This window comes from Ochlerotatus camptorhynchus, unplaced genomic scaffold (genome assembly GCF_037179485.1).
Source record: "Ochlerotatus camptorhynchus isolate MF236.1 unplaced genomic scaffold, CSIRO-AGI_Acam_v1.1 ptg000130l, whole genome shotgun sequence".
Lineage (NCBI taxonomy): Eukaryota > Metazoa > Arthropoda > Insecta > Diptera > Culicidae > Ochlerotatus > Ochlerotatus camptorhynchus.
In genome coordinates, this window is record NW_027040620.1 from 3,073,810 (window position 1) to 3,096,859 (window position 23,050).

At 43.2% G+C, this 23,050-nt stretch overlaps 1 protein-coding gene across 1 annotated transcript; it reads right to left on the reverse strand.

The window, feature by feature from the left end:
* Positions 1 to 99: 99 nt before the first annotated feature.
* On the reverse strand, positions 100 to 18,601 carry Dnah3 (dynein heavy chain 3, axonemal). The gene is made up of 18 exons (XM_065220675.1): positions 18,396 to 18,601; positions 17,813 to 18,330; positions 17,603 to 17,736; positions 12,664 to 13,387; positions 11,629 to 12,602; positions 11,390 to 11,574; positions 11,055 to 11,320; positions 9,767 to 10,987; positions 9,393 to 9,711; positions 8,361 to 9,331; positions 7,865 to 8,303; positions 7,695 to 7,809; positions 7,434 to 7,638; positions 4,650 to 7,380; positions 4,424 to 4,553; positions 1,491 to 4,362; positions 808 to 1,434; positions 100 to 438 (listed from the first exon to the last, which is right to left on the reverse strand). Exons 1-18 carry the CDS (start codon positions 18,526 to 18,528, stop codon positions 136 to 138), a joined length of 12,867 nt encoding a protein of 4,288 aa, XP_065076747.1. The 5' UTR covers positions 18,529 to 18,601; the 3' UTR covers positions 100 to 135.
* Between the last annotated feature and the right edge of the window lie 4,449 nt (positions 18,602 to 23,050).

Sequence of the window (23,050 nt, forward strand, 5' to 3'; positions counted from 1 at the left end):
ACTCGCATAGTTTTATCTCTATCAGTACAAACATCGCACACAGTCTTTGAAAATTTTCGGTACAAATATATGTTAGTGAAAAGCAAACGTAAAATTGATGTAAAAATATGGGTAAAAGTATCTTGATTTTAGGAATTAATCATCCAACTGACACAGACAGGCAGTTCCCCGAAGAACCCAATGTTCGGGCTGCTGCTCGCTGTCCAAATCAAGGAACATGACAAAGTTCGTTGAATGGCCGGTCGTCGATAGGACTCCGCGTCGTTCGCTTGTCTTGTAGATGGGACATTCGAAGTGGTATCGTTGCTGTTCTGGTTTGCGGTTCTTCGGCGTCGGTGTCATAGAGACGATGGGCAAGGTGTCGTACAGCACCCGCGGGAGGGGTTCATCCAGACAGTTCAGCTCTCGATTCCAACGTGCACCTTCCAAGTAAAGGCCCTGCCGATAGAGTAGCGTACGACCAGATTAATATTTGATGATGATAATTGAATACTGTCTGTGTTTGCATGTTGATGTTAGGGGCTATCCACAAACCACAGGTTATGAGAGATTTTAAACCCCTTTTCCCCTGGGTGGGAAATCATCTATCATTCACTAACCACCACCTTCCATCTCCCAACTCTCCATGTGGTATATGGACGGCCCTTTATGTGTCTTACTCACGTCGAATGTTACGAAATCCTCATTTTTACCCCGACGATCCTTCGTGAAAAGTGTGCAATGTATATGACATTTAAATTGTACAAAGTAACGGAAGTGAAGCATGTTTACAAAGAAAATCGATACATTATTGACAAACCAACTTACCCTCACGAAACTGCCGACTTCCGTGCGCTTCTGAATCTTATCCTCCGACTCAAAATGGGTTACCTCAAATGACATTACCAAATCATCGATACGTAGCTTATTCTTGCGGGAATGGTTCTGCATGACACCGGTCAGGAACGACTGTGTGAAGTAAAATCCACTCATCCAATAGACCTTCGGTTCACCGTCTTCAATCCAGTGTTGGAAGAATGCCAACCGTTGAACGAAATCGTTGACATAACTACCCAACGGTTTCAGCGAGGGATAGCTTTTCGCAAGCCATGCTTCCGGAACCTTCCCGATGCCCATCGAACGGTAGACCCGTTCCAGCTCCGGTATCATGCTGATCTGTCCCTGAATTGCTCGCTGGACGTCTACCAGACTTATTTTGATAAAGTTCAGCAGACGATTGAAGCGAGTCAGTTCCTGCCGCAGAACGGTGTTCATCGAGTTCATGTAGAGGATCGGGAACTTTTCAGCCGTGGTCTCAACGTCGAATGGTTCCGGTAGTTTCCTCATGATTTCGCTGCAAATCACCAGGACCGGGTCGGTCGTTTGCTCATCCCGGCTCCCAGTAGATTTGCCAGCAAACAATTGCGTTTGAGTTAGCAAGACCCGATCCAGTAGCTGCAAAACAATGCTTTCAGATAACTTGCAAGATAAACAGAACCTTTCTAACTCACCGAATTAGTTTCCTCTATGTTTCTGGTGATGTCAGCGTTCTCGTGCAGTCCAAACACCTCGGGATGGGCTGTCAGCGGCAGTGTCGATAGGTACTCCAAGGTCTCCTCCTTGACGGGATTAACCGGTACCCGGTAGGTACCGGATTCGGAAAGTTCATAGCCATCCCGGTCGATGGTATCCTGATTGTAGATACGATTCAGCAGTGCCATCAACAGTCGACGATCTTTGTCGTCCGTCACTCGTCCACCGTAGTTGCACTCGCCCGTCAGATAGATGTGCCCTTCGAACGGAATGTACGAGTGCTGATTTAGGAACAGCTTCAGCTGCATCAGTGAAATCTTCAAATCAGACTCGTTGAACTCGTACGGTATGTTCCAGCCGAGCGGACCGAACTTGCAGCGCTCCTGAACGACCGCGTGGAAGAACACCAATGAGAAGACACCCCGAGTCCATACCCGCGTTGTGTCGCCATGGAATGCCCCATCCAGATAGGCTTCACCGTTAAGTGGTTCCGATCGGTACGCCCGCATCATATAGAGCTTCAATCCCTTCGGTGCTTCGTTGGTCATCTTGACACTGTTCTGCAGGATTGATACGGGGAATTTGTTGCTCGGGTAGGATGTACACCAGAGGCGGTATTTAGGATGTACGTGTTCGTAGAGACTTGAATCCGTAACTAACTTCTCCAGTTCATCCATGTAGGACTCGGCAACATGGCAGTTCTGTAAAATGACCCATTGGCCAAGCTTGATGGCATCCATGATGGTTTTGGTAGCCTTGGGACCCTGTCCCTGTCCAAGAGAAATCACGCGACAATCGTCGCCCATGTACTTCTCGCTAGCAAAGGTCAACAAACTGTCCATTGGGTCAGATCCGGGGGACAGCATGAAGATGAGTGGAATTCTACATGAGCTGTCCTCGTAGGATGTACGTAGGTTGAACTGAGGAGGTTCGATGTAGGATTGACCAATTTTCTGAACGATGAATCTCTGTAGCGCTGGCACGACCTTATCCGGGCGAAGACACTTCAGGATGATGAGCTTCACCAGATCATCGTGCTCCGAGTACGGTTCCGGGAGATCACTCTCTTCGGGATTGCTCAAATTGTAGTAGGTGCTCCAGTCGTCGATGTTCGCTGTAAAGGATTCACGAAGCTTTGCCAAAGACTTGAGTGAAGTGGCTCGGACAAGATCGGTCCATGCTTTTTCTGTGAGCCATTCCGGCGCGGGATTTGGATAGGGGTTATCTAGCGCAAGCCCTCCGGTCAATAGAAAAGAGAGTTCTTGGCCGACGATTTTGCCCTCTCCGCGTAGGATTCCCGAGCAAAGAACGAAGGAAAACATAAGCTTGTCTTTTTCGAACAGTGAACGACAGACGTTGTTGTAGATCGCCTTGGTGAAGTAATCGATCAGCAGTTGTAAACGTTCGTCTAGACTGTCCGATTTCGGTGCTTTGAGAATCGTCTGCACAAATATGTTCAGGAACCAGGTCAAGTTGAACTGGTACATATGGTCAATGTTCGCTAGCTCGGTGGTACAGAAGAAGAGAACCGCTGAGTGGCGCGCAACCGGGATATAGAGTTGCCGGGCTGCATCGATTTCCGCTTCAGTAGCATCTGCTACCAGCTGTTTGGCTTGAATCTCTTCCGAAAGCTGTTTGCTGGAGGTTAGTATGTTGATCGCATTCTCGTCATCCAAGATGTTACCTTCAGATGAAGAAAGGACCTGCAATATCTTTGCTTCAGCATTGTACAAAGCTTCCTGGTTCTGAGCGGATTCGATGATGAGCGATTCTTTCTTTTCCTGCAGATCGGGCCGTTCTTGAATTATGACGGTTCCCAGCAGCTGCGAACGTAAGCCTTGTTCTGTGATCATGAAGTTCATCAGTGTTACCATTACGGCCGTTTCCGGCAGGTAGTGTGGGTTTCTCAGGTTTGTTGTGATGTAGAAACGGAAGTTGTCGTTGTACTCGACTAAGCTATCTCCAAATTTGATGAGATTGGCACCTTTCTGATGGAAGACGTTCTTCTCCAGAATTGTGTTGAGCCCAGAGTCTATAGTTTCTCCAACATTTTCCAACAATACCGGATGACCGTTGATCAATGCGTTCTCCACGGTTCTCATATAGTTCGGATCCATTTGTTGGATGATTTTGAGGTTGTTTTCCTTTTCCATGTTCTTGACCCATTTGTTGGCTTGGCCTTCCGGATCTATCATCAGAGGCCACCGACGGGCATTTTTCACAATGATTCCATTTTCAACCGAAAAGGTGTCCGTTGGTAAGCCCCAGTTTGACCAACTTCTAATTTCCATGGCATTACCCAGCGTAGTTAGCATGGAAAACTTGTCGGTACAAGCAATTTCCTTCTCCTTGGTAATCTGGTTCCATTCCTCAATAATACGGCTTCGGAATTCTGTCGAGAAGCATCCCAGATAGGCAATGCATCCCGCTGCCAGAAGGACATCCCCAATAACATTCTTCAATGACTTGTGCAGACTTTCCGCGCACTCAGACCAACGCTTCTTCTCGCCTCCCAGACCACCGATCAACTGTTCTGCGCGAATCAACTTCTTCTCACAGCTGTCAATCTCGTCCTCCAATCGTTTTTTCTCCCGGGACTTCTCTGCGAAGAAATCATTCAATTTCTGTAGCTTGTCCAAAATTTCCTGCAGTTCGGCCCGTTTGGCGTTGAGCTTTTCCATCTGCATTGCGAGCTCCGCTTCGGCCCCGGCCAGAGCGACCTTCTTGGGGGCGACGATTTTTGCCACCCGGTCGTAGATCTCCATTGCCCGTACCCATCGGCAGAGACCCTCACAGGCCATCGAGATGTTTTTGATTTTTTCCGGGACGAACTCCCGATCCGCAATGTAGCTGACAGGATGAAAAATGATAACGAATCTTACCAATAACTATCGACCCAAGCGGTACTTACACATCGCGAATCTTCTTCATAACCGAAATGGGAATATTGTCCTTGTCGAAGGCTTTGAGACTATCCAGGAACTTCAAATCGCCCAGCATCTTCTGCGAAGGTCCCCAGTAATCTTCGAGCACTTTTCCGGCTGAAAAAAGATTCAAAACAACGGTCGCATTACCATACCTACCTCGCAGATTGAATTGTTTTGTGAATCCACGCTCCGATAAAAAAAAGGACTTACATGGATCCGTCTTGCGATCGGGCTTGATGCCCTTGATTACACAAACCGCTTCCAGCACCAGTTTCACTCCAGACGGTGGATTCTTCATCGACTTGACAACGGTTATGTCGGCCGGTTTGAGCGTATCCAGCGCCGCGAGTGCTGCTTCCAGTGCTGGAACCGCTTCCTGCAGATCGCTTTCACAGTCGTCTTTGATGGCCTGAGCCGAGGCGGCAGCCTCATTGGCAGCCGTTTCGTCCGCCCCGACGATTTCTTTCTTCTTCTCCGCCTCGGCCGTTTCACGTTCTATGTTGACCATGATCCTTTCCGTCTCGTCCGAAGTTTGTTTCAGCTGTGGTTGCAAATCTTTAAGTTGGTCCTGCATTACCGACACCTGGCCAGCGGCAAAGTCCAACTTTTCCAAACCCACAGTATACCGATCGCGCTGGGATATGATTTCCGTGTGCTTTTTGCGGTACAATGTGTGGAAGGATCGCAGCATCTCCAAGTATGACGTAGGAGTAACGTAGTTCTTTCTCCCCTGTTCCAGGAAGAATCGCTCGGAGTTTTCGACGACTCCGCGATTGAACACCATTACCAACTCCACAAGCTTCCTCTCGAGACGGGTCAGCTTTCGGGTCTTTTGTTTTTCTTTTTCCTCGTCTTCTTTTTGGAGCGAGGTAGCAGAAGGCTCACTCGACGAGGTAGTTTCTTGATCTAGGTCCATGGATCGTATAAAATTTTCAGCAACCTTCTGCAGGGCATCATCCGGCCACGCAGTAAACCAATCGATCGTGCAGCAGTTAATTAACGATGGATAAATGCGGACACGTTTCTTGAAAGAATCTCCTATTGGAGAGAATGCTAGGGCTATGTGTAGGTTCTCGCGAACTCTCTCTACGAAAAAGTTGTACAAGGAAAGGGCTGTAGAGTCGATGGGCTTGTTAGTCTGTCTGACGATCGTTTGCATCTGCTCAAGAATGACAGCCTTTTCTTCGGTTTGGAACAAATTCGGTATATCAGCAGTGTTCAGAAGGGAGTTGATGTCTTCAACAAATGCCTCTTCTTTCGCTTGTGAATCGTTGAATAAGAACACAGTTGGTTTGCCTTCATTCCCGGCTTTCATGAGCATTTTTTTCATATCCTCCCGCCACTCGTTCATCGAGTAACTTCTGGTCACCTCAACTTGAAACACATCGGCGTCCACCATATTGGCAGCTAATTTGACAGAACTTCGCCTACCAGCTCCACCGAGTCCAACCAGTAACAAATGGCCGCGTGGCATCTGTAGAACTCGAGATATTCTCGAAATATGTTCAATTGCGAACCTAAACAGTACAAGGTTCATTGGTGACTTTGAGTGTGTATTGTATTCGCTCAGATAAAAGTTCATATTCTTTTCGAGTTTCACCCAGCTATCGACTTCATCGTACACTCGACTGACCGCATCTGGTTCCATGTAGTTGCCAAATAGTAAATCGCGCATATGTCTATCTCCGACTCGCTTGCTGCCTTCCAAACGATCTCCAAAGGCAGTTTCTAGCTTCATTCGAAGCTGTCCGTTGGCGGCTTCGTCTACCAAGCGCAGTAGCATTTGTTTATCACTATCGTCGATCAATCGATCGTAGAATACGCGATATGTTTCGTGAGCCCACAGACGAACAAGTTTCTCCGGATCAGGAAGCCTTTTGGCAGGGACCAGAACGATTCCTTGATAGATTCGAGTGACATCTCGTAGCGAGAATAGATAGTGTGATTTTGACGGAGTTGGCAGGAAGTTAGCGATTGCTCCACGATACACAGAGATAACTGCTTGACAAAGGTTCTTGCACAATCGTGAAACCGGTTCTGGGAAACCTTTGGAAAAATGCCACTCTCCTATTGAGGAGAATATTCTGAGCAGGGTAGTGTCTTCAAATGAATCCACCGAAACGACAAACATGTGACGGAACAGTCGTTGCGGAATGTAGTTGCTGCCTCCTATTAGACCCATCGCTCCCACAAACAGTAGATCGATCAATTCTATCTTGGAGGTATCTCGCAGGTCAGACCAGACCCTATGATCCAACCACTGGCGGATTAGTTCGAGAGGTGGTTGTGAGCCGTACTCGTCTCGAGCGGGCATGGCTACGTCATCGATGAAGTTGACACATTCCTTTCCGACGGGTGGTCCGTAGACTCCCTTCCTACGACGGTCTAATTTGGACATGATCGTATCCTGCATCTGTTGGGCAGTGCTCCGGGCCGAACAGTTGATTATGTTGGAGATGAACTTTGCTTTCGGTAGCTCGCGAATGTAGTTCGCAATGGTTGCACTCTTGCCGGTACCCGTTGGACCTACCAAAAGAATGGGCATACCAGCGGAAACACACATCTCCGTCCAATACAGAATGTACCCGGTTTCCTTGGTCGGAATCATCAGTTCGGAAACGATACAGTTTTCTGGGAGCGAAAGTTCCTCCGATTTCAACCAAGGCCACCAGGTTTCCTGTTCATCGAAACGGTAATCGAGGAAGTTCATTTTTTCCGGATACATCTGGCCTCGGTTAAGCGAGAAGTGTTTGGGTTTCGGATGGTCCTCGTTTGCTCCGTACAGGATTTTCCTCAACAGCGGGTCGATCATCTTCCTTCCTTCGACCGTTACGGTCGAGAAGTACGCCCAGGCGTAGCAGAACATGAAAGTCTGTTGAAACCACAGCTGGTTGTAGCTGGTAGTGCGTGATAGAAATATGGAGAAGAAGGTCGAGAAGATCTGCGGGAGAATATGGTTGAGATAAAGATATGTTAGAAATGGAGCACACTAACAGAGTAATGATGCATTTCGGAGATCTTGAGAACAGTTCCTATGGACTTTAGCCAATGCAGAGCCGGAGGAATGAGCCATTCTGCAAGCTGTTCGAATAGACCAATGTTGATCTCATTGACTCCCTTCTCTTCCAGGTATAGCAGATAGGATTTGTGCAAAGCAATCCAACCTAGTTGTGATGGTTCCATGTAGATCATACCGCAACTGAAATAGATCCCAAAAATAAGGGGTTTCAAATTACGATGTTCAAAGCTTCGAACCGTGAAACCGTTGCAGGGGAAGCCTGTTCCAAGTCAACTGTCTCAAATATCAAGTTCATCCATTTGGTCATTTGAATAATCTCGCCGGACATCAGACACAGCTTCCGGTTGTCATCTGAAAAAAAATATGCATAACACTCTCTTCACCATACCTCATATATATATCTTACCCAGCACAGTATTCAAGTTCTCGATCCAAACTGCATCCACCGGTCCATCAAATATGATCCATTGCCGCTCAAAACTGGTGGTGTAAACCATTTCTCGGAACGAATTGGCCAGAACTCCATCGGACCATTCGTGTGAGGCAGGATCAAAGCTACCGTACAGCTGTCCCATGGATACGGCTTTAGGGTTGATGATCCTATAGGAAACACCCTGCTCTTCTGACAGATGACCTTTTTCCCTACGTAGCTCTCGTAGAGTTTCCACCAGGACTTGATATGCTGTGGTTTTTCCACCCATTGATTCCCCCACGATCATGAGACCATGTCGCACTAGTAGCATTTCGAAGATTTGCATGACCTTATCGATGAACCACGGCGTTGGCTGAAGCTTGCGTTTGACCAGCTCGATCAGGAGTAATCGGACGATGTCTTCACGTGCTGGCTGGAGAAAAAGGTTTGTTTGAAAAAGCTCAAAACCGACCATTAACCGTCTACCTACCGGTGGAAGTTCCACACCTGGGAACAGATCGTTGTAAATGCCTTCAAAAAGTGGTATGTCTTGCTGCAGGAATTTCGGCAGATTTACGTCGATGATTGCCCTCAGGACAATCTGAGCTTCCGACAATTCCGGATGCAATCGGCGAAGCGCTCCGGCAGCCGTGAGAACTGATTTCACTGCACGCATTCCATAGTCATAATGGGACTGCGATGACAGTTGCTCAGAGCACAATTTGTATGTATGAACAATTTTCTGTGCCAGAATCCTTGCATCGTCAAAGCCATTTGAGTAGAGAGTAATTTCCCCGATCATTGCATAATCCGGGACCATCATGGCTACCGTTCGGAACAGAACCTTCAAATTATCCGGTAGCTCTGTACGACCGGCATAGCCTGGATTCATGGTGATGAAAATGTTACACGTGGGATCCAATTTCAGGGAAGTTTCTTCGAACACGAATTTAACGACCTTTCCAGCAATTGCCCGCTGAATGGTCAAAATCTGCTGAGCAACAACCGAAAGCACTTCCAGTTCAATTCGATTGAATTCATCGAAACAGGCCCATGAACCGGACTGTGCCAAGCCCTTGAAGAACTTTCCGAGCGCCTTGTAATCCAAGCCATCGGAGCAATTGAATACTACGCATTTCTTCGCCACTGCTTTGGCAAGGTCCTTGCAAGTTTCGGTTTTGCCGGTACCAGCGGGTCCTTCGGGTGCACCTCCCAGGTTCAGCTTGAACGCTCCCATCAACGTCCGGAAGCAGCGATCAGTCAACGGAGTTGTAACTAAGCGTCCCGTATTACCAAGGTATTCCATTCCGTACTTAAGATCCGTAGTTACCATACTACAGGCAACGTAGCTCTGTTTGTCATCGTCGTCAATTTTCCAGTAGTAGCGTAGTTGAGAGAACCAGTTAAAGTCCCCGGAATCCGTGACGTTCTTCTGAATGAGAAGGTCGATGATATCACGAGCTGTAATGTATAAATGGTTGTTAAGACCTGGTTGGTTAGATTGTTGCATATAACTAGGAACCATGAACATCAACAACGATTAATGCTGAAATTGTGATCGTTGCTCCGGTGCTGAGATCTCCTCTGACCAAATCTACCAGGTCACCGATTTGAGCCGTGCACTGCTTGGAGTACTCGGGCAGTTTGTCATCTTTGATAGCTTCTTCTGCCTCTTCGGTCCATTTCAAACAAGAAACAACCTGCACTACCTGTCCAGGCCAGTGCAGAACCCATTCCTTTCGAGGATCTTTGAAATACGATTCGTATGACTGCCAAATCTGTTCTTTGACGCTCTCGAGCATTACGATTTCGACCTCCTTGAGCCATTTTTCTACCAGACCCTGAAAAATCGAATATTTTATAAAAGAAGCAAACAGATTATGGTGAAGATCAAACATTAGCAAGCGCGGGATTGATTTTCCTGGTACAGGGAATCTGCTCTTGTTCGGCTGAAGTAAATGCGGTAATCTCCATTTGCGGGTCGAACTGCAGTGAGTTGATACCTTCAAAGCACTTCTTCATGTGTGGTTGTACACGCATTGGGTCCTTGGTTTCAGAGAGAATTTCAAGTAGTTCATCGTTCGAAAGGAAGAAGAACCGCGCAAAGTACAACCGTTTCTTCTCCAGATATAGGTTTAAGCCACGTTGTATGTCTTCCAGGTCTTTCAAGACAGTTCGTAGGACGTTTAATAGATCTGGATAGTCTGTCGCCTGGATTACGTGCGGATCGGCCATCGTGTGACGCATTAGTTTGCGGAATATCTTGTCAACGGATTTGAAGTGCCGCCCTTCGGTGGGCATCTGGCGCATGATATCTTCGGAACTGAAGATCGGCTCGAGGTACATCCAGGTAGCTTGAACCTGCAGCCACGTATCGATAATATCTTGCATAGAAATGAGTTTGTCTTCCCAATTGGTAGCTTTCGTGCCAAGCGCTGCAATGTAAGGCGAACCTCGCATCGCTTGCGCCTTCAAGATGTGATCGTCCAGCAGGGTTTGGATATCGTCTACCGAGGACAGTATGGACATGTCCGAATCGCGATACTGGACGCACACAAATTTCACGTCAACCCATTCCTCCTGCATATCCACCAGCTGTATGTTCAGCTCGTACTCCTTTCCGGCAGCGTTGGAAATTTCTTCCAGCCGGATCTGAATCTTCATCACGTCAATGTCGACCATCAGACCAAGGGAATTTTGAATCTCTGGATTTACGTCTTGACCCAGTTCCTCGGATATCTGCGTCCAGTGGCGCTCACAAAGCCCTTGCCTGCAGATGGCTTCCAGTATCGGAAGGTAGATCTTGAACTTGTCAATTTTCATGCGAATCTGTTCAGCGACACGTTTCGCTTGTGGACTTCCAGATAACTCCTTCAGTAGGACACTTATGGCATTGAACATTTCATCAACGGCATTGCTAATCACCGTGGAGTCCAACTCTTTGAAAGGACCGAAGTACCACACTTCGTGACAGGAGTCAAACTTGTACGCCGTATGCCACAGCTTTTCGATTGGCGCCATCCTGTCGATCATTTCGTTCAATGCTGGGAAGTAGGAAAGATCGATTTGCAGGAGATTCTCATCCTGATTGATCTCCTTCGCCTCTTTGCTGCATTTCTGAAATGGTATGAAAGCAATTCGGAAACATTGAGTAGAGGTCATTTAGTGCACGATAGTCGAATACCTCCAGGATCATCATCAAACCATCCACCGTGTCGACCTTTTCACGCAGATCGTCCAGCGAGAGCATTTCGCGTATCTCGCGTGTCCGGAAGTGGTCCATTTTTTTCTTTTCTGTGTTCAGATAGATCTCGAATTTAGCGCGCCGTTCACGTAGTGCCGTTTCCAGATTATCACGTACCACCGCAAGACGGGCGCCGCTGAGATCAAGCACTTTCTCCAGCTCCTGCGGCCACAGGAAGAGACGCGAATTCAGGTTGATATCTTCGGCTGGAAATATAAAGCCTAGCATCAGTAGGGTGTACTTTTCCCGAACCAATCGAGGGTCCCGCATATTACGATCGAGTATGGCGTAGGTCAGGAGGAAGAGAACACGCTGCGCGACTTGCTTGATCTCGGTCTTCAGCTGGTACATTCGCTCTTCTCGGCACTGCGTAAGGTAATTTTGAAGGGCGACCACTTCCGGAGTTTCTTTCGGACGTTCACCGGCATGCAGGGACATGTCTTCAAACTCGTCGCAAATTCTGGAACCGCATAGATCACGTTACCGTTCGGATACTGTACCTTTAGTAGCTTACCTTCGATTTTCGACCTGATTCAACGTAATGAAGTAGTTGATGACGAAGGCTTTCAACTCTTTGACCAGGTTTTCAAGGACTCGATTAAGACGACTGTTGTCCAGCATGAACAGGTTCAGAGGAATAAAATCTCGCAGGAAGTATATTCCATGCAACAATTCAGTAAACTTATCGACCAAATCCTTGAATATATCCAGCGTTGGAAGGTCTCGTTGGGAGAATATGCTCTCCGTAATGACCTTCATCTTGTTGGCAGCAAGTACGGGGAAGTAGTACTCGTACATTGGGTACAAATAAATAGTTGGACCAGTTTGATTTGCTATCACGATGCTCTTTACTCGTTCGTAGAGCTTCTCCATGTCAGCATTATCATCTCGTATGTAGTGTAAATAGCCCAGTTGCTTCGTATCCTGCGTCAAGTAGTACTCCAAACGTGGTATCTTGTAGCCGACTTTCAAAATTTTGACGAAGTAACTCTTGAACAGATCAGGCAGTTCTTCCATGTATGGATAGATGATGATCTTTCCGCTGCTATTCATGATGAACGAAGTTCTCCGCTCGTCAGCTGCTGTCGCCATTAGATCGTCGGTAGACTCCGATGTCAACAGACTCGGATCATCATCGTCTGCTTCGTACAGTGACATATCACTCTTCTCCGTGTTCTTCTCAATCTCGGTATCCGGTTTACCAACAACGGAAACAGTCAGCGTCATAAACGGTTTCATTTTAAGCTTATTGGATTGCGTCCCATTCGGAGCATCTCCCCCACGGTACGCTTCCAGTGCTTCGACCAAATGGTCCAGACTCTTCTTGATCAGCCCTTGCAAATGGTACGACGTCAGTGCGTGAATACAATTGAAGAAGATCGCACCTCGACCACCGTGGATCGAGTTACGTGGCACCAGATCTTTCCAGTACTTACGCATGACATCGACCAGATCGGCAACTCGGGGCATCCAATCGTTGATCAGTATCTGAAAGAAGTGAATCGTCAATATCTACCTCGCTCAAAAGCAACTTCAAACCAACACTTACATCCCGTGTGATGCGACAACTATTGTGAATCGTTTCGGTGATCTTATCTGCGTGCATTGGAATGTCTGTGCTGTAGAATTTGGCCGAATCTACCACCAGTAGGTTTCCGTACAGCTTATGCCACAGCATGTTGATGGCTTGGAGGACGGGATGATTAACCATGAGGACCTCTTCGAGTCGGTTCTTGGCGACCTGTATCGAACATTTCCACGGAACGGGGGCGATCATCGTTGCAATTGGGAACTCTGGGGGCTCAATCGCTAGCTGCAGACGTTTACGTTGTTCGTGCGAGCGAAGGATATAACGAACGAACGATCGCTTCACGTGATAGCGGTAGTCCTCTTGTAGATCCATCAGAAGGATGATCAAGTAAACGGCCTGATCTCGGTGAACGTTGTGCTCCGGGTCGAAGAGGTAATCGAGGAGAATCACCTCCGGGTAGATGTTAGGCCACAGTTTTTCCTCCTCGAGAATGAACTTGTGCGCTTGCTTTAGGTACGTTATGCGACTGTCGATACGGGGCAGAATTTTCTTGATCAAGTGGGACGGGTAGTGTTCGATTTTTTCCACCGCGAGTTCATCGAGCACATTCAACGTTCGTTGGCGCATGGCATTGTCAAAGCTGGCGGTGGCTTCCGAATAGCGTTTTTCGTACTTTTGCAGTATTTGGCGCTTCTGATCATCCGGGTGAACCGGTAGCAGGGCTTGCAGGTATTTCAGTTTTCTACGGAAGATGGGTGCTCCGTTAGGGTTTAAGGAAATGAACGGGAGACGAACAGATACTCCTTAATTGGTAAAAAATTGACTCATTAGTGAGTTTTCTCTTGTAGTACGATCTAGAAAAGTTGTTTTGGTTCCCGAGTGATGATTATTTTTTTATGTTTGAGGTGTTACATAAGATTATATTCTTGGGAGACGACTACAAAGAAGAGAACGATAATTTTATTCAAATACTCATGGCTAACATAGATCTACATTAACTTGGAGTTCTAATCAACATTCACTTTGTACTATCCAAAAATTCATAAGGAACTTTTTTTTAGCAATTCCCTTTAAGTTTTGCTCAGGACTGCATTTTCGAAACAAAGAAAAGAAAATGAGCTTTCCGCAGAATCGCTTAATTTTGAGCAATATCATTTTCGTGTAAGTCATTTTGTTTCTTGTTATCGAGTCACGATGAACACTCCTCCTGTCAATCATGACATGACTATCGTTTTTTTTTTTCGTTCGTCAAGTGCATCAGTTAATTTCATTTGAAGCAAAGACTTGTTTCAATTGATGCAATGAATGACTCGAAAACTGCTTCCTTCGTTTTTTCCACTTTCACTTCAATTTGGGGCCCATTCGACTTGTCACACGTCGCGTCATCAGGCATCAAAATGTAGTATCCATATAGTCAATATCGGTTGCCGATAGGGATGGCATCCGGATTATATTTGGTAATAAATTGTTATTTTATTTTAAACGAAAATTAAATTAACGAGGCCATTCTGAAGTCTAAGATGGCGGTCATCGGGCTCAGGAAAAGTCACAAATACCCTAAAATATGGGTATTTTTGGAACGAAGACGACGCGTAGATGCCGAAAATCGATATGGAATCCAAGGCGGCAGCCATCAGTTTTCAGAGAATGTGTCAAATATCCTACAATATGGTTATTTTCGGAACGGTGACGTCGCGTAGATTCTGAAAATCGATACTCGACGTCAATTTGGAATCCAAGATGGCGGCCATTGGTTTTCAAAAAAGTGTCAAATACCCTGAGATATAAGTATTTTCGGAACTGGAACAACGCGTAGATGCCGAATTTCGATATCCAACGCCATTTTGGAATCCAATATGGCGGTCATCGAGTTTCATCAAAAGTGTCAAATACCCTACAATATGGGTATTTTCGAAACGGGAACGACGCGTGGATTCCGAAAATCGATATCCGATGCCATTTGTAGGGTATTTAACACTTCTGCAGAAATCAAAAGCCACCATCTTGAATTTCAAGATGGCGTCAGACATCGATTTCCGGCCTCTACGTGTCATCCCCGTTCTGAAAATACCCATATTTTAGGGTATTTGATACTTTTTCTCAAAAAAATATCGATTTCCGGCTTCTAGACGTTAACATGATTCTAAAAAAAAACATATGTATGCTATTGGATATAATTTGACATTTTTCTTAAACCAGAAGTCGCCGTCATGGATTTCAAAATGGCGTCGGAAATCTATTTTTATTCTCTAGACGTCATCATATTGATGGGTATTTAATAGTATTTCCCACTTTATCTTAACCTGGAAGCCACCATCTCGAATTAAAAAATGGCGTCGCATATCTTTTTCCAATCTCTAGCCACCTCGATTGCAAAAATATTGATGGGAATTTTTCAGTATTCAGTATTTTGACACTGAAATAGTCTGCATATTGTAGAAGAAAAACGCGTATCTGTCAAGGATAAGCAAATAAGGTAGTGGAATTCAAAATGGCGTCGAATATCGATTTTCATTTTCTATGCGTCATACCGATTCCAAAAATACCCATATGGATGGCAGTAGTATTTTTTTTTATTTAAAAATGAAACGATTTTCGGCAGCTAGGCGTCAATCTGCTTCCAAAAATACCTATTTTGATGGACATTTGGCAGTATTTCCCACTTTTTCTGAAATCGGAAGCCGCCATCTTGGACTTCAAAATGTCGTTGGATATCGATTTCCGGCCTCTAGATTAAAAAAAAAAAACCATATTGATGGGTATTTTACAGTATTTCCAGCTTTTTAGAAATCGGAAGCCGTCATTTTGTATGGCGTCTGATATTGATTTTATTCTCTAGACGTCATCCCGTTTCTAAAAATACACATATTGATGGGTATTTGATAGTGCTTCACCGAATATTTGCCCGTCATAGTATTCGGCCGAATATGAAACGTTGAACTAACAAAATTTCACTCAATCGTTTTGTCGACCACTCATTTGTAAGAAAATGGTCGAATATTGGCGAAACTTCGCATGTATTCACCGAATACTAGGCCAAATAGCACTGTTCGGTGCAGCTCTAGTATTTGACAGTATTTTCCACATTTTCTTGAATCGGAAGCCGCCATCGGATATCGATTTCCGGCTTCTAGACGACACCCCGAATAAAAAAAATACACATATTGATGGGAAAACCAACCACCCGTCAATGATAAATTTTACGTCCACGTGCACATGCGCTTAAATGAGTGAACAATCAACAAAAGTCAGAAAATCTACGCGAGTGTGGATCGAACAATTTCGCTTCAATACGAAAGTAAGTTCATTTGACAATGACATACGAAATGAACACGAGTCAAGCCAAAACAAACAGCATGAAAACTGATCGAAAGTGGTTCTGTTGAAGTTGAAGGGGATCTGCTCGAAGAGATGACGGAATGACTTTCAATTGAAGTTGACAGTTTCGTCGTCGCTTGACGATTTTCGATTGAAAGTGACTTCGTTGGGCTCATGATTTCCTAGGAACTCTTTTTTAAATTCACTAAAAGCTATTACCGGAACATGATTAAAATTCCCATGAAACGTTGCTTAAAATTGCTTTGGCATCATCCTTGGAATTCAATTCCAACGAAATTTTCCTTGGAATTACCTTGAAATGCTCCTCTATAAGAAATCCTATGGAATTATTCTCATGATTTTCAATGAATTCATTTTAGAAATCCCTTTGAATTTTACTCTTTCCCTTGGAATTCTTCTCACTTTGAAAGTTTCCTAAGAATTCGCTTGCAGTGAAGTAAAAAAATCCATAGATTTCTCATTAAAGAATATTTCGCGTTCAAGTCAAAGCTCTCCTGGAATTCTTTTCCGAGTTCTTTTGAAGTTTTTCTGGAATTATTTTCAGATTTAATTGTAATCCTCTTTTAAACATACTCCCGAAGTTTCCCCCGAAAGTTCAAAAGGAATTATGCTCCGAATTCTTTGAAATTATCCTCAGAATTCATATAGAATTCTTCTATGAATTTCCATGTAGTCCTCTTTAGAATACCTTTGGAATTAACTTCTGAAATTCGTATGAATTTTTACTAAAATTTCGTTTGAATCCTATTCAGAGCTTACTTGGATTTCTACTCAGAACTACCTTGGTATTCAGGTTTCACATAGAATCTGGAGTTCTTCAGGACTACCATGAAAGCCGATTGCACTTGATGTTTTCCTCGCTGCTTCCCAGAACTCCTTTGGAATGAGTTCCATGGAAATTATCATGAGGCGTGAAAATTATGCAAGGTCCTTAATCTTGATGTTTTTTTTTCAAATATGTGATCTTAGAAAATACCTTGAAAAAAATTCTTGGAAATTTCTTATTTCTAAATAATAATTATTTATAATTTCAAAAAAAATATATTTATGTCCAGAATTTAAAAAAAAAAATCAAATTTTTATTCTATATGCTGAAAAAATTTCAGGCTTCTGAATGTTTATTTTTTTTTGCTACTGAATATAAAGGTTATAAACGAAAATATTAATTCTAGAAAAAAAAAACCGGTTTGTACGCTACAGTTGACTGTAAGAACTGGCATTACATATGGTATAAAAACATGCAGAGGATGTGAGAAATTCACATGTTTTTTAAACCATTTTTTTGATCAGGTTCAACCGGATAAACTATACCGAGTTTTCTTTAAAAAAAACTATGAAGGGTTAAATTTTTGAAAACTTGGCTTTGGCAAATGACCATGCATCTCCATCGAATGCTTCATAACATTTAACATTCATTAAATAAATGAAACTTAGCATGGGTTTGTTTGAGTTATCTAGCACCGAGTCTCATTACAGTACCGTATCATAACTAAACTACTTTGTTTTTAATTATGTACAACGGTTTCTACATTTTTATTCCAAATGCTTCAAATGAAACTTAATTTGCGCAAATGAAATGCGAACCAGTTTCGAAACGACCGCAGCTTCATATACTTACAGACTTTCATCCACTTTGAGTTTTTTGATGTACTGCTCATTAGTCAGCCGTTTCCGCTTCACCTTGGTCGGATAAACGTTCCGGTTGCCTTTCAAAGACGAGGATGACGACGACGACGACGACGACGATGTGCACTAGATAGAAGGTTTCCCACATCAGCCCACCATCACGTAATAAGCTAAATTTAAGACCAACTGCAAAATTACTCACAAACTGCGGCCGTCGTGCTTGTTCCTCCTTCTGCTGGCGGCGTTTTTCCGCCTCGCGGATGCTTTTCGCAATCATCCGGTCCAGATGGCGCTGGATGCGCAGCAGTGCTTCGTCGTTCTCCTCCGGGGTGCGGTAGGCAAACTCGTCGAAGTGAAACTTTTTCGGTGCTCGCTTCTTGCGGCGTATTGCAGGCAGCTTGCGGCGGCCATCTTGATTTACTCGACCGTAACGGCGAAAGAACTCGTTACCCAGCAGGACCGGTCTGGTGAGGGCTAGGTCATGGAAAATTTTCAGGCGCAGATCCTTGTAAAGTTTTATCAGTTGGCTGGTTACGTCCGGAAGGCGTTTTTCCAGCGGGGACAGCGAGGAGACGACGGATGGAAGGTACTCGGCAGTTTCGATTGAAGCTATCTTCTCCGGAAGCAAGAGGTCCCGGAGGCCTTGACCGTCACCTCGCGGATAGCGGTACAGACTGTAGTCCTTGTTGAAGCAGGGAGGTTTAATTACGTTGATTTTCGCTTCAATGAAATTATTTCAACAATTAATCAATCAAGAAAATGAGACAAAATTTGACGCAAATTACATATTTGTTCCTCTATGAAGTTCCTCGCTGGATCCAACGGTAGTTCATCCCTCCGGTATACGAACTTGTAGAACGGAACATCTTCGATGTTTCGTTTGGCTTTAGGTTTAACTTTCCGCACTTTTCTCAACATTTTTCCGCAAAATTTGCAAAACCGTTGTGGTTTAACATTTTTTCAACTTGGAAGTGAAAATTTTGTCAGATTGTTGGCCTAGTGTAAACGGAATCGCAGTAGCCAGGACAATCGTAACCGAGGGCAATGCGCTCGGGAACCACGTGTTCCACGATCGGGAAAAGTAGGGCAATAATCCTGCAGGTGTGTTTTGACACGTGTTGATTCCGTATTCGGTTCAACAGGCGACTGTTTAAAACGGGAGCTGTGGCCACACGTGGTGCGGTCGAGGTTGCTAGAAAATAAAAGTTCAACTGGTGTGTTTGTTTCCGGAGCATGCTTCTGGGGTCAACCAGTGGAAGCTAGTCAAAGCAAATAGCAACAAGTCGCCGACCCTTCTTCTTCTTCTTTCCTTTATTTAACGTCGGTCTCTGTTCCGCAATCTAGTGCCAATCACCGACGGACGCCCACCCCGTGTTGAAGGATGCAGGGGAATGCATCGACGGATGCCGTTGGGAAGGAGGGTGGATTTATTTCTATATGTTGTATGTTACGAAAATAACTTGTACGCAAGCTATTGCGTGCAAGTTGTAGCTGTGGGGTAGTGTGGTGCCATCTTAGTGTGAACAATAATAGTATAGAGTTTCTCGGTATGAAAAATACTATGAGTAAAATTTGTTGTAATTTACAATAATCATAATGTTTTTTATGGATATTTGAAACTGATATATTTGCTTTCAAGTTAAAATACTATTGATGCCATCTTTATCCAAAGATGGTACATACTCAACGCTCAGTAAGAGGACAACAGAACATCAGTAAGGATATGTATTCATTATGAAGTTATTTATGTTCATAGGGTTCTTTCTATGATTTTAATTTTAAGTTTTTCGATTTTTTTAGTGCTCTCCCTAGCCCGTGTTGTGCTTTTCCCATACCTATAATAATGTATAATAATTATGAGCACTATACAAAAACCATAGAAGTGCGACCATGGACGAGCATGAGTTGTATTATGCAAATAAGGCTCATGCTCATAGTTTGTCAAACAAGTTTATCCGCGGCAGTACTGTCTCAAATTCGTGGTCCTAAAATCCCCCGTCCTCCTAACCTCAAGAGAGAACATCATATTTGAATCACCCCTACGGTGCTACCTGAATTATAACAAATATACGTACTCTCGTGGAAAATAAAAACACAATAAATCAAGCAGAACATTGCATTAGGTCCTAAGTAAGATTGATAGATTCTCTTCGTCGACTTTCTCTTTGTATTCCCATGGCCATGTAAATATATTCTCAGGTATTTTCGGTACACAGATCGATAAAAGAAGCTTTTATCTAGCATCTAATATGACAAACACAACAAGAAACAGTTAGGGTAAATGTCGGCTTCGGCACCCATTGACTGTTTTCGGCAGCCAAAATTTAAACGTTAATTTCACTATGTTTTACGATCAACACACTTCCCTGAATGTATCCAAACGATTCTTTAGTCTTTCAGCTTCAATCTAATTATATTTGTAGGACCGAGCAATCCTGTTATGCCAGATTTTTCTTCAAATGAAGCATACGTACTACAAAATGGGGCTGATTTCGAGTTGCCGATAATAGAACAGCTGGTTAACACGCAGTTCTAATGGAAAGGTTGCCGAAGAAAAAGAGGCTGCCGACAATAGTCACACTCACCTGAGAAGTTTAGAGCGTTGTAAAAACGCTTTCAAACAGTTTTAAAGAATTCTGTCGATAGGAATGGATAGAGAAGCAAGCAGCAGATGAATTGAAACAAACAGACACGTCATATATGTGCGTGACGCTGTGAAAATGCTAATAGAAGTGCGGACGCTGCTTAGATTGACGAGAATACGTAAATTCCCCTATGTGCTCAAGTTATTAACGAAAGAGAAAGTCGACGAAGAGAATCGATCAATTTTACTTGGGACCTAATGCAATGTTCAGCTTGAAATTTCAACTGTGTCATTGTTTTCGTGATTCCGGGCACGAGTGTATTTTTTATAATTATATAAAGATATGATGTTTGGTGAAAAAATGGAACAGGAAATTTAAATTGTTGTCTTTAAATTCACAGCAGATATGTGGGATGTTAAAAACTATTTGGTAAGATGTTTAATAAAAAAACAATCTTTTATTTTTTCAGGTTTCGTTTGCAGAACGTAGACGGCAAAAATAACCATGCTCAAGTTCTTTTTTATGTTTTAAATAGTAAAAAATGTTACCGATAAAACAATTATATGCTTAGTTTTACTTTGAAAAGTATTTTTATAATATTATTGAAAAAAGGGCTGCTAGTCGAGCCATATAAAGCTGAATCTTGCTGAAGTATCAGTAAAAATTAAATGAAATAAAATAACTGTTTATTCAGTAACATTTTGCTGAAATTTACTGGAAGATCAAATAGAAGCTGTCATTTATTCGTATGCCGCAACTTCCGTCTACATTTATAATTTTACTGAAGACTCAATAAATTTTTGTCATTTCGACAGAAGTTCAAATTGCTGAAAGAATCATTATTTTGCTGTAAAGTTTGCTGATATTTTTTTCCTTGATTTGTTTTCCGTTGATCTTGTTTTCCATACTGAGTACCAATGTTACCGACTGCAGGGACCGACCCATCAACTCATGAGCCATGATGTTATGCCTGAGAAAATCCTGGTGGTTCCGACTGGGATTGAACCTAGGCTTTTTGGGGTGAGAGGCAACCACGCTGACCACCACACCAATGGCGTCGCTATTTGCTGATCTTCCATCAAGTTTAAAATCAGCAAATTTTTTCTGATTTTTGGCTTCTCCGATATTAGTCAGGTAACAATTGTTTACAATTCTTCCATTCCCCGATGACCAATGCCTTGATTGATCTTGTAAAGTAATGACATTTCGTAATGTACCAAGCCAATCGATGAATATTGTTTTTGATTCCAAAAACTAGTTGAATTTGAGAAGCACACGAAACATAAAGGTGATTGAATTTCTGTTCGATTGCAATACTCTCAAATTTAATCTAGCAAGAATAAGAAATCCTCGGACAAATTCTAAAGGGAATGTTCGATTGGCTCAGATTTTGGTAGTTCATTTGGCTCAAAACATTCTCTCCGCTCATCTCTCCCTCTGAGTATTTCTAATAAATATCGCTCTGTATCAAGATTGGTGCACTGTAAAATCCCGTAACAACTTTCATAATAAATCGTTACATATCTTTAGCAAATTTGACCATAATATGCTTATTTAATAATCTTTATAGAATTTGGTGAAGCTCATTTTGACATGAGAAACAGAAATCTTGTTTGGCTGTCAAATGCTGGGCATAAAAACAACTGATTATAAAAACTAATGTTCACAATTTATTATTCACTTAGCACAACTTAACACCTACGCGGTTTTCTTATATGGATGAGAAGTAGAGTGATGCAAAATTTAAAATTTTCGCTCCACAGTACTTAAACGATTCCAAATCGGATTCTGACTGAACTCTCAAAGTTTGAACCCATTTGGTGAGAAACTGAGATGGCACAAACCATTTGAAGTTTGTATGGGAATTACTATGGTAAAACCAAGATTTGTGTTCATGTCTATCTCATAATTCACCATATCGATCTGCTTCAAAAGCTTTCAACTGTACTTATAGTAAATTTTTCCAGCTACAACTTTGTTGAAGACCACTTTCTGATAAATTGCAAGGATCGAAAGTTATCAATGGTTCAATGCGCTGATGTCTTATGATCATGCTCAATCAACTGCTCAGCAGGCAACATTGGTGTTTCTAGGGCATTGAATAGGACACAACAATCATGGCTACTATGTCACACTGCAAAATACAGTGTTGCCTACAGAGCAGCTGCTTGATCATGTCATAAGTTTACCAATCTCTTAAATAATTAATAACTTTTTCATGTCTCGTTTTAAATAGAAACGAACTTCAGCAAAGTTGTAGCTGAGCAAATTTTCTATAAGAATGGCTATCAAAGCGTTTCGCAGCTCAATGTGGAAAAAGACTAGAAGGCAATGAACAAAAAGTTGAGATTTCCCATAGTAATTTACATGTAAACTTCAAATGGCTTGTGCGAAGTCTGTTTCCAACCAAATGAGTTGTAACTTTGGGAGGCTAATCAGGACCCGATTTGAAACCATTTAAGCACTGTGGAGCAAAAAAGTCAAATTTTGCATCAGTCTAATGAGAAGTGCTTACATTGCTATATAACCTTACCGGCTACCCATAGGCGCATTCCATGGCGTGATGTACCTGGATTCGCGCCAACTGTTGCAATTGACTAATTCACCTAGCAGATTTTCTCTGACTCCCTGATTTAAAAAAAAAAATGTTGGCTGCGCTAGAGGTTGTAACGATATCTTTTTTTTTACAAAATAAAAAATGTCACTATGAAAATGTGTATAGGAAAAATTTCGTGACTGGTTCTGATCTGTCACCAAGTAGCAACAACGAATTGGGCTCTTTAGGGGTATTGAGGTAATTGCATATTCGTAATCTGCATTACATATGGAACCGATATTTAAAATTTTATCAACTT